This window comes from Hemicordylus capensis, chromosome 1 (genome assembly GCF_027244095.1).
Source record: "Hemicordylus capensis ecotype Gifberg chromosome 1, rHemCap1.1.pri, whole genome shotgun sequence".
In the NCBI taxonomy this organism is placed as follows: Eukaryota; Metazoa; Chordata; class Lepidosauria; order Squamata; family Cordylidae; genus Hemicordylus; species Hemicordylus capensis.
The window spans coordinates 428525159-428537530 of record NC_069657.1 but is presented as its reverse complement, the minus strand read 5'-3'; the positions used below and the strand labels follow the sequence as shown (position 1 = coordinate 428537530).

General features: G+C 42.8%; 1 protein-coding gene across 2 annotated transcripts in view; it reads left to right on the top strand.

Annotated features, from left to right (window-relative positions):
- The window catches only part of SRBD1 (S1 RNA binding domain 1), a 252775-nt gene extending 240735 nt beyond the window's left edge, over positions 1-12040 (top strand). For both annotated transcript variants that reach the window (XM_053312100.1, XM_053312108.1), the window contains exons 20-21: positions 4515-4699; positions 9953-12040. In XM_053312100.1, coding sequence (XP_053168075.1) covers positions 4515-4699; positions 9953-10242 — 475 coding nt within the window. In that variant the 3' untranslated portion in view covers positions 10243-12040. The remainder of the gene's footprint in view (positions 1-4514; positions 4700-9952) is intronic.
- Positions 12041-12372: the final 332 nt, after the last annotated feature.

Below are 12372 nucleotides of genomic sequence, written 5' to 3'. Positions count from 1 at the left end.
GATTACATCTACAATAATAATAATAATGATATTGATAATAAAATCCAGCCATCCCAGGTCCTTGGGAAGGACTCGATGTCTGGATAAAACAAACCAGTCAATAACACCTGTCTGACTGTGTAAACAAGAAATAATAATAATAACAATAAATTGTAATTAGCAAGGACAGTCTTGGTTTTTTCAGACACAAATAAAGACACAGTGCTTAAAAGTGGGAAATTATGCATGATGGCCCTATAAGCTGCTCCCCAAAAATAGCCAACTGGAAGTTGTCCATTAACATTCTCATGTCAAATATCGTATGCCAGATCATTGTTCAACCCAACAAAAACCAAACATAGGCAGGGAGAAAAGGAAGTTGCTTGTGACACAGTCTATTTTTCTTCCTTTCTTTTAGTATATAATATCCTTATATTCTGGCTCCATTTTCTGTGACCTTGAAGTTACTTCGAGGACATTTTTCCTACATGCAAGAGCATTTCACTTTGTTCTTAGCAATGACATTTAAAAATAGAGATGGTCAATATGCATTACCGCTGAGATGGAGCTTTGTGTTTAATATTGATTTCTGTTCCAAGTGCCCTCCAAGCACGTTTATTTGGGTGAAAATGATCTATGAAATATGTAACCAGATTAAACAGTCTTTTTTAAAAAGGGGGGATACATCTGCCATCATTAAGGATACTGTTGACACGGAAAGGACTGTTTTCCTTAAACCAAGCAAGGGAATAGGAGAATGATATTGTTTCTTTGAAGAGGCCTCTATTTTATTTCATTAATTCTGAGGTTGGTTTGATATTATCACGCAGCATTGTTCTGAGGGGAATTGTGGGTTTAAAAAATGATGGCTTTTTACCTCAGAACGGTACTATGTGATGATGTAGCATCATTCACAGGGGCATTGTGGGGGGTGAGATGCAGCCTTCAGGTGAACTGCTGTTGCTGGAGAGCACCACATTTCACCCCCACTTTGCCAAATTTTTGTGTCAAAAATGGTGAATGGGGGCAGCAAAAATGAGGGGCCCGTTCAGCACTAGTGGGAACTGCTTCCACATTGCAAGATTGCATAAGAGCATGGGATGGACTGTTCCATCCCATCTGTGCTCTGCATATCCAGTAGAACTAAGCACATGAGGTATGCTATGATTCTGAAGAGAATGCTGGTTAAACTATTCACCAATTAATTATTTAACATTTAAACAAAGTGGCATGTTACCAAAAGCTTGGTAGGGGTGCCTTTTTGGGGGAAAAGTGAGATACTTTCAAAACTTGTTGATTTCAGTGGGACAGCTGTGTTTATGTACCCCTTTAATTCAATGGAACCTTAAAGTGCCTCCTTTTGACTGGATCACGCCTGTTGTTATTTACAAATAGGCATGCTTAAAAGGTTTAAATGTATTGAAAACATATTTAAAATGTTTAGAATCAAGAGTAACCTGTTCCAGGTACTCAAGGTACATTTCTATCACTGATAAAATAAATACAAGTTTATGAATGCAAGGCAGTTTGTAAGCCTCCTCCAGAAAGGATATATTATCTTCAAGACTGACAGATAAGCGGGTGAAATCTCATAGGAGGCTGTCATGTTACATCTGTCACATCAGTCAGACCTCCGACAGCTGTTGCCTGTCACTACCATTCTGGTGCAGCATTGTCCATCTATCAACACTAAGATTCAACAGTTACTTCTGTAGGATTTAATGGCCGATGAACACTACTCAGCCATGTAAATTCAGTGGCCTTCTACCAATAATTATTATAATCAGGAAAAGGGGAAACTGTGGAATTGACAGCATTCCCACCAGGGGCAGATTAACCACTTTGCCGCCCATAGGCAAAGATGATTGTGCCGCTGGGCGGGGGGGGGGGAGCATGAGGGGAAATCTCCCCCTTTCCACTCTAAAAGACATTGCTGCTGCCGTAGCTGACTAGCGAGTTGCAGGGAGGGGTGGCGAGGAGGGAAGAGTACCTTTTAAAATGCGCCAGGAGCGGCGGTGGCCTGACTCCTGCCCCGCCACCCTCCAGGGACTGTAGCATGCCTTCTTCGGCTTGCAAAGCCCAGCGAGCTCCTCTCCACCTGTGTTTTCAGGCAGCCGTTGCTGCCTGAAATGCGAGGGGGAGAGAAGCTTGCTGGGTTTCCCACACCCCCTTTGCATATGATGTCATATGCAAAGGGATGTGGCCAGGGCTCCGAAGGCAATGAAGAGAGGAGCTTGCTGGACTTCGCGAGCCGAAGAAGGCATGCTACAGTTCCTGGAGGGCAGCGGGGCCAGAGTCAAGCCACCGCAACTCCTGGTGCATTTTAAAAGGTACTCTTCCCTCCTCGCTCCCCCCTGTAGCCAGCCAGCCCCGTCAGCGGCGATGTTTTTTAGAGTGAAAAGGGGGAGCTTTCCCCTCCCCCTCCCCCCCTGCAGCTACCATCGCCCCCAGAGAGAGGCACTGCAGGCTGGTTTGCTTAACTTCTGTGCTGGGTAAATGGATGGGAAGCAGAAGTATTGATGGAAAGACAAAATTGTTAAACATATAGAAGAACAGGCCTTGCTGAAGGAGAGCCAGCATGGTTTCTGCTAGGGTATGTCTTGCCTCACTGACCTCTTGGAGTTCTTTGAGATAGGATAAAGGTGATCTGCTTGACGTAGTGTTCTTGGACTTCCAAAAAGGTTTTGGCAAAGTTCCCCACCAAAGGCTCTTGATTAAACTTTGCAGACATGGGATAAGGGGACTGATTGAAGGACAGGAAACAGAGGGTAGGAATAAATGGACAATTTCCACAATGGAGGGAAGAAAGAAGTGGGGTCCCTTAGGGATCTGTACTGGCACCACTGCTCTTTAACTTCTTCATAAATTATAAATGAACTTATTCATAAAAGTTGGAGTAAGCAGCAAAGTGGCTAAATTTGCAGATGTTACTAAACTATTCAGGGTAGTGAAATCCACAACAGATTGTGAAGATCTCCAAAAGGATCTCTCTAAATTGGGTGAGTGGGTGTCAGAATGGCAAATGAGGTTCAGTGTAAAGTGATGCATATTGAGGCAAACAAATTTGACTTCACATATCCACTGATGGGGTCTGAGCTGCCAGAACATGACCAGGAGAGACCGATCTTCAGGTTGTGGTGGACAGCTCGTTGAAAGTGTCAACTCAGTGCATGGCAGCTGTGAAATAGGCAAATTCCATGTTGGGGATCATTAGGAAGGTCATTAGAAACAAATCTGCTAACATCATAATGGCCTCATACAAATCTATGGTGCGGCCACATCTGGAGTACTGCATAGAGTTCTGATTACCATATCTTAAGAAGGCATTGTAGAACTGGAAAAGGTGCAGAGGAGGGCAACCAAGATGTTCAGGGGCCTGGAGTTAATCTGTGGAATTCTCTGCCACAGGAAGTGGTGAGGGCCACTAACTTGGATGGCTTTGAATGGGGCTTAAACAAATTCACGGAGGACATGTCTATCAGTGGCTACTAGTCTGATGGCTGTAGGCCACCTCCAGCCTCAGAGGATTATGCCTCTGAATACCAGTTGTAGGGAAGCAATAGCAGGAGAGAAGGCATGCCTTCACCTCTTGCCTCTGGGCTTCTCAGAGGCATCTCATGGGCCACTGTGTGAAACAGGATGCTGGATTCAATAGGTCATAGTCCTAATACAGCAATAGCCAGTGGTACAAATGAAATATCCCACTGTCCACAGCACCAATAAACAAAATGCCAGTCAGTCATCTACCTCCCCAAAAGCCCCTGATTTACCAGGTGACAAAATGCATAGAATTATGGAGCCAGGCAGGCTTCCCTGAGTGAGGGTATTCCATGACATTAGTGCTGTAACTGAAAAGGCTCTTGTATCCACCTACCGTAGCTCTGTTGTGAGGGGTGGGGTGGGGGGAGTGGAGCAGAACATTGATGTTGATCAGAGTCTTCAGGAGGGAACATATGAGAGAAAGTAATCCTTAACCCTCATCCTGGTTTTGGGGTTCGATTTCCACCCTCAGCTGCGTAAAGTTGCGTATGTAAACAAGCAAACCACTACAGTCCCAGCTATGTTCTCGTTGTCAAACTCTTACCTGCACTCTGGTAAGATATATCCATAAGTATGGCTCCTCACCAGCTGGGGACAGAAATCCCTCCCAAAATCTGGATGAGGGTTAAATTAGGAAAATTATTGACAATTGGACAAAGTGCCATGAATGATTCAGCTATTAAAAAACAAAATGCATGTCCAGTGGCTTGGGTGGGATCATCTTCTTCTTCTTCTTCTTTTTAAGATGAGGAATTGTTTTTGCTATTACCAACAACCAGCATCAGATTATTTCATCTGAAATTTGTTTTTATTTGATGGTTGAGACTACCAAATACATATGGAACAGCACTTTGTGTTGAATACATCTATACTCCCCACCCCCACCCCGTGTGCTCCAGGCTTCAAAAATTAGGAATTTGAAACATTATTTCAAATAGGTTACATCAAATTTATCGGAGTTTCCCCCCCCCCTCTTTTTTTATTTTACACTTAAGGTTTTTAACTCTCATTGGAGGAAATCCCAGTGATATAGGAAAGCTGGATATGCAGCAAAAGGTGAATGCTATAATTGAAAAGGAAGGGATGGACGGAATAGCTAAAATGCTCAATACAACAAGACAGACACTTCAGATCATCACTGATGGCCTGACTCAACCTGAAGGCTTTGACATCCGGAAAGGTAAGGCATTTGGAGCCACTGACTGACATCTAGACTAATGCTGTGCTTACACAATGAACAAGGTGGCACTTGTGCAAGAAAGTTGCATAGCTTTGCAAAGACACAGGAATGCTTGAAGTTGTGCCCCTGTGCAAAAATTCCCTTTAAAACACACACACACAAACACACAAACCATCAGGGGTGCTACCTTGTTGCCCAAGCAAAAACTGGTGGGCAACAGCTTTTTTGGTGGGCAACAACTAGTAGGAAAGAGGGATGTGCACAAAACCGGTTTCCTGAAATCCAAACTGGCTCGAATCCAATCTTTACAATGGCAGCAGCCACAGGGGAGGGGGGCAGCGGCAACTCCCCCCACACACACACACAGAGTAGCCCGGGCCACTGACGGCCCGGTTCAAGCCTCTGTTCATATGCGGTGGTCATTTTAGTGACCTCCGCACATGTGCGGGGGCCATTTGCATGGCTGCTCAGTTTGTAGCTTGTAGTTGTGAGTGCAGATTTATTCCCCTCCCACCCCCTCTATACTTAAGACAGTCTCCCTGCCCCTGTGCTGGTAAAGGGGAGTCCTCACCGGATTCCCCTTTACTAGTATAACTCTGAACTGGCTCGGTTTGACCGGGCCCAGTTTGGGTCAACCCCGGATCAGCTGAGGCTGGCCCAATTGGACCCTGAACCCGTTGAGTCTGGCTCGAACCGAGCCAGCTCGCACACTCCTAGTAGAGAATGCAAGTTCCTAATCTAGTGCCTCTGGCTTGTGCAGCATCCTTGCATTAGCATATGATTGGGAAAGCACAGTGTTAGTCTGGATGTCGGCCAGTGATTCTCTTAGCTCCAATTTGCTCTGTGTGTGTGTGTGTGTGTGTTTAATGACGCTGGTGTCATCTATGGATGAATAAGTTAGCTCTTAAGCTGTCTGAGAGAAGAAAGTATTGGATTACTTATTGGACTGGGAAGCATGTGTTAGTTTTATCATTAAGAACATTGGGTCATGGCTTTAAATTTATGGTCCTTTAAAGCTGTAGGAGGATAGTCTCTGCCACTCCTGACAAATTAGAACACAAAATTCTAAATTAGAATTAGAACACAAATTAGAACAAATTAGCATGTTTCCGCAACGGTTGAGCTTGTGATCCCTGGCCTGCTTGTATTTGCTCTGCTGGTCCAAGGAGGAGTCCCCCCGCCCCCGGTAGTAGGAAGTGAGACTGAACTGAAAAGAAAATGATTGAGATTTGTTGTACACGAATGTCATGTTTTGTTTTTGTGGGTGTCCGGATTGCATGTTTCCTGCCACTAAAAGCATCCTTTGCACTTAGACCTTTGCACCAGAGCAAAGGTTGTTGCAGCTTAGAAAACAAAAGGCAATATGTAATCAGCTTTCTTTAAAGAACTTTTACAGGAGGAAATAAAGTTGGCAACCGGATGCAGTGCAATGGGCCCAGCCCTTAGTTAAATTTCTTTGAAACTGAGAGCAATGGTTGGCAGCTTTTTGAGATGATTCAGCACAATTTTTCCCAGATTTGCTCTGCACTACAGCAGAGCCCACTACAGTTACCAGGTACGCAGCTGAAAGACCAAGCCATAAGATTGGGCCACAACTACTACCAAGTTACTCAGGAATTCCACACAACATTGTACGCGTAGGTTTGGAATGAAGTGCAAATCCTCAAAGATATAATATTTTTGAATCCATAATAAAGATTCAAAGAAACACAGAGAAAACATACATAAAATTATTTTTTAAAACCCCATCTCATAATCCAGCAAAACAACTCAAGACAGAACCATGGCATCCAAAGATATCTGTCAAAGCTCTTATAATGGGAGCCTCGTTACATCTTATGTATTCAGACATTCCTGTGCCTCGATATTGTACTTTAGAAACAGTTGTCATTTCAAAAGATGCAAAATTACAGTATAAAAGATCCACCCTGGTTTATATTTTGTACACTCTCCCTTATCTGCTTAGCTGAATGTAAGGAGATAAATGATTTGGGGGCTGCTGACTTCAGTGAAGAAAGCTAATAAAAATCACAGAAAATATAGTAGATGGTCTTGCAGCCAAAGTTTAAATTATGTAGTAGACCACACAAAACTAGGGCTTTCTCAGTGCAAATGTTTAACAGCTGATCATGTATGGGGAATAGATGTGGGGGGCGGGGCAGAGTCACTGGGACATGCCGGGAATAGCTGCCCCCCCCCAAAAAAAGGTAGTTTGGAAAACATATGAGTTGCTGCCTAAGCTCATCTCTGCTATAATCATTAAAAGCTATTTAGTTAGGCTTTGGGGCTTTTTTTAACTGGAAAGTGCCTGTCCTGCTTAGTGTAATATTGCAAGAAGCTTAACTGTTTGGGAGTTGAGTAATTAGGTGCATTCCTTCACTGGAAACTTTGATGTCATGCAGTCTACTGCTACCACTGCCGGACTTGACTATGCAGGGTCTTTTCTCCCCAAAGCTTTCCAAAAACATTAGAAATGTTCTCCCTGATTTCAGGTGACGCCACCACCTTGCACTTAAAAATAAATACACTGGAGTCTAGCTTTTGGTTCCGCGTCTTAGAATACAAATATATTTTGCTGCGAAATGTGAGCATGTCTCTGCTAAGCTCACAGCGACAGGGCACTGGGAAGAGAAAAGAGGGCAATAAAATTGTAGTCTAAAAATAACAAGCGGTGAAACTGAATAGAGAGAGGCAGTCTCGAGGGTCCGTCCCCTATTTTTTCATGTAGTGTACAAGCAGAACTGATATGCGCATCGTGATAAATCCCATTATGCAGAGTTTCTGGGGCTGTGTTATCCCAGACTACAGGTGGGGAAATTGTTTCTTTGAATGCTCTCCACATTTTTTTTAAATGCCCTGCAGAAAGCTAGCACCTCAGGGAGAAAGCTATGCTAAAACCTTCACCCAGTCATTATGATTTATTACATGTATAGTACTATCAATATACGTGGTGCATTATAACAGATGAGAAGACAACTTTCTGCCTAAGGGACTCACAGTCTAATGAACCACGGGTAATGGTGGTTGTTTTTGGACAGGCATGGCAGGCCTTGACAATTTTTCTTTGGATCTTGGAGCCAGACCAAAAATTTAGGAGCTGGACAGTAGACACGATAAAATTACTGGACTTAGCCATGCACATTGCGAACAGGGTGGGAGTAAATTGTCTTATTTTTACTTTCTTTACAAGTTGCATTCTTAAAACAGAAAAGGGCTGCCTGGGACAAATAAAGATTTTTTTAAAATAACTCTAGCTCTGAAAATCTTAGTCTAAGTGACATGGTTTATTTCTATGCACCATGGTGCCCTGGTGCCTGGGATTTGTCAAACCCTGAGGTAGGGAGATTTTGAAATGTGAAATGGTACAGTCCCTAGAACTCTTGTACCATGTGATTTATCTAAACATGCAAATTGGCTCTAAGACTGGATTTGGAAGCTATTTACAGCTAGATCTGTGGCAAGCAATATCTTTAAAGTACAGTAGAATTAGACTGCGATTAGTGTATATGGAAGCAGATACACTCCTCATAAGTCTACATGTGCATCACCAGGCCTTTGGACATCCATTCTCCTCAGAAAGTCAAAAATCCTGGACTCTAGTGTCCTTCTTATACCACACTATTGCCAGTGGTCATTCATTCTTTCTCCTCTCCACAGGCTGCACTGATTTACATTGTAGCAACGCCCCATTACGACACCTCATCTTTTGGCTGATTAGTGGGGTAAAACACATAAGTACTTGAAATAAGACAACTGATGCTGGATAGTATCCTGGGGACTAGAGGACTCTTGGTACCTTTAATGCTGCTGCCCTAAAAACATTTCTTGGTAAAAGGCAGATGGGTTGGCTATTTACTCTCTTCTGATTCTAATCGTGTTGAGAGATGATCACCGGTTTTAGAAAGCTTTTGTTTTGGAGAAGTATGGATTTTGCAACCATGGTGGCAACCAACCAGCTCTGACTCTGAATTTGGGGGATATGAATAGGCATGTGTTTGATTTGTTTATAATGTCACCAGAGCACTCGAGGTGAATTGCCTGCTGTAGACCACAAGCACTGAAATATAATTATGATTATACAGCTGTATTATAAAGAACCTATAAATAGGTGCATGCACAAACACTCACCCACCCACCCTGCCTGAACAAATGATGGCTGTCTTTCTAGAAAGCTTGAATGACCAACAAGCAACTCCCCCCCCCCCGCTTTTTTTACTGGTTCCACCCATTTTTCTATGCTCCGTTTAACATCTAGCATGAATCATTTTGAGCAGCAAATCAGGAGCTTAGCGACAGAACAATCCTTTGTTCCAGTGGTTTTCAAGCTTTCTACCTTTCTAAATTGACCCTGTACAACTGCCATAGAATCTCTACATTGCAAAGTATTCTGAGGCATATTCTTGGGTGTGCACACTCAGTGGGACACTGAGCCTCCGTTGCCTGCTGTCAACTGAAAGTATGCACCTAGTGCTTCCCTTGTAGCCCTACATAGCAGAAAACGTAAATCAGCATTCTGCATTACACGGCCCAGGAGCCCGTGGCAGCTCCCACAGACCCTAAGTGTGGCTCCTTGACTGATTGATTATTAGGCCTTTGCAAAGCTTTAGCCAAAGCCGAATACTCCACAAAGACCCCCTGGCACTGCACAGAGGCAACCATTCCCACTGTGCAATGCTGTGCTTTGTCTAGTTTCAGTGGGATCCTTTAAAGGAAACACAGCCCTGGCACCATCTTGGAAGGCTTGCAGGGAGCAGAAAAGTGTAATCCTTCCCAGGGCTTCCCCCATAAAACTCTAGGGGAAAAGCTCTTTGGGAAGGACTATAATTCCAAGTGTTCCATGAGTGCCTTCCATGATGATGTTGGGGCTCAACAAGGCTCCATTTCTCTTTAAAGGGCCTGCTAGGAAAAGTGCAGCACTGCATGGAGGTAAGCAAAGTGGGAAATGGCTCTCACATTGAAGGGTTTTTGCCAAAGTGCCCTCTGCTTGAAAACAGTGAAGATCACTAACATAAATTATGGCAGGCAAGCTGTCTTTCAGCTTGTATTTTCCTGAAATGCAACTGGAAAACCATTACTCTATTCTATCCGTTGTTTTTAATGGAAAGATGAACAATCTCATACTGGAGACTCTGAGTGTGCTATTATTTGCCGTTTGTAAGTGATCCATCATTCAGCTCTGGCGATCCTTTTCAAAATCTCTTGTTTTTAAAGCATGGGTTTGGGGTTCTTTTTTATCTTATTTTTTCATTACAGATTTTGATAAACCTGATTTCAAGAGGAGCATCGTCTGTCTTGAAGACTTAAGTGTTGGAACTATTTTAACAGGGAGAGTTGAGAACGCTACTCTCTTTGGTGTTTTTGTTGATATTGGAGTTGGTAGAGCAGGACTGATTCCAATCCGGAACATAACAGAAGACAAACTTTCAAAAGCAAAGAAGAGAAGAAGTCTCGGCCTGGGCCCAGGAGAAAAAGTCGAAGTCAGAGTGCGTGAAATTGACATCCAGCGATCCAGGATAACATTGGACCTCATACGTGTTTTATAAGTGGTTTACTTGTGCCTTTCATTTGATATTTTCTATAATTTCATAGGATTTCAACATACATTTTCTATAATTTCATCATAATGAGCAGAATGGAGCTGAAAAAGTAGGCCAATTCAAATACTTGACAGCCCCTATATCTACAGGAGTGTGTCAGACTGCCTATGGCATCACAACCAGGCCAAAGTCATGTGGAGGCTCCAATTTGTATGATTAATGGTGTGGGGCATATTAAGTGACTGCAGCAATGCATACTGTTCTGACATTGTTTCTCCATGTTGCCTTGATTATACAAATCACAGGGGCTGCATATGTAAACTGCTTGTGGAGGTGCCATTCTAAGAATGTGCATGGAACAGGACTTGCGTTCTGTTCTGAGCTTGTAATGGAACACTTCTTCAGAACAACTGGTCGACCGGGTTGTTCCGAGGGAACAAGCTTGGGAGTTTTGAGTGTTCGGAACGCCATTTCAGAGCCATGTTTTTCCCTTGCTAACTGGTTTTGGCACTGGCTTCCGATTGGCTTGCAATCTCCTTGCTTCTTGGTTGGCTTGTTATCATACAAATTAACTTGATTTGTATGATAACAAGCCAACCAAGGAGATTGCAAGCCAATCGGAAGCTAGTTCCAAAACCAATCAGCAAAGGGGGGAAACCCCTCTAAAATGGCGCTTGGAACACTCAGAACGTTCCAACTTGGAAGGGGGTTCCATTCTGAGCTCAAAACAGGCCCTGCATTTGAAGAGTGTTCTGTTTTGAGCGTGAAACACTCAAAATGACCTGTTTCAAGTTGTTTTGAGCTGGAAGCGTTCTGCACATCCCTACCCCATTCTATACAGTTGGTTCATACACAGTCTTGTCACTGTATGAATTTGCTGGTGACCTACACACTCTCACAGGCAATTGTAGAATGGGCCATCAAGCAACTGAACTGGGCCTTAGTTCCTCTAATAGAAAGAAATGAGTCAATCTAGCAATCTAAAATTGGCAAATTGTGGTTTAATCTACAGGTTATCCCAGAATATTTTGATTTGAATGGTTTCCTCTGGCTTCCTTTTCCATACCCGTGTCTTTAAGATGTAAGGAACCAAACAAAAATATAATGCTGGAACAATTAAGCAGGAGCTTGGCACTTGGAACCTATGGACATCCAGAACTCATTGGCAAGCTCCAAATGTTGCATTCTGACATTATGAAGGTTCATGTCTTTGGTCTTTTCCCTCTTCCCACCCACCCCTGGTTTTCCTATTCGTGTTTTCAACCATGTCAGGAGGGATCTCGCTTAGGCCTTGTTCTCACTAATGTAGGGAATTTCTGTCTAGACTGTAGAACTTCAAACTTTCATGTAGCGCTTGCCTGAATGAATACCTCTTCATGCAAAAAATGTCCTTGAATACAGAAAACTAAATATCAAGGAAAAGCTTTCTAGCTGTGTGGCCATCTTGACACCCTAATTCTCTATATAGGGTGTTAAAAAAAAATAGAGGAAAATTAAGTCATGTAACTCCCCCCTTAGCGTAGTGTGAAGAGGTAGCACTTATAGTTTCATCACCTCAGTTTTCACTAGCCAACATGTGTTTATTTTTATTTATTTATTTCATTTGAGATATGTATATACTGCATTTGAAGGTGAGATCTTGATTGTTCTGAGCAGAGTAATAGGTTACTTACCAGTAGATAACACCTCACCTGCTTTATTATAGGTAGGATTTGCCATTTGTTATCTTCATCTCTTTTTCATCTTCAGAAAAGAATGGTCCATGGTTCTCTCTCTGCGATGTTTCTTTAGAAGAAGTTTTTACTGGGGGGTGGGGGGGTGGGGAATGACTGCTGACAATGAAGGTTGTTTAAGGCCAAAATACAAGGATGGACTGTAGTGTAGCAGCCTAAAAAAGAGGATTTGTTAACTCTGCCTTCAGTATAGAATTAATTGTTCTATGTATTGAGTTGCAGGATGCATTTTTATTTTCAGTTAACATGTCAATACCCAATAGACAAGTGTTTTTATTTTAGGGAAGAGCTTTGTCCAATGGTTTGTTTAAAAACATTTCTATTAAACAAAATCATAGACAAACTTTCTTCTGTATCTGGGTGTTTTTCCCCCTCTCCAGTGTACTGCGTAGCCCTTTCTGTA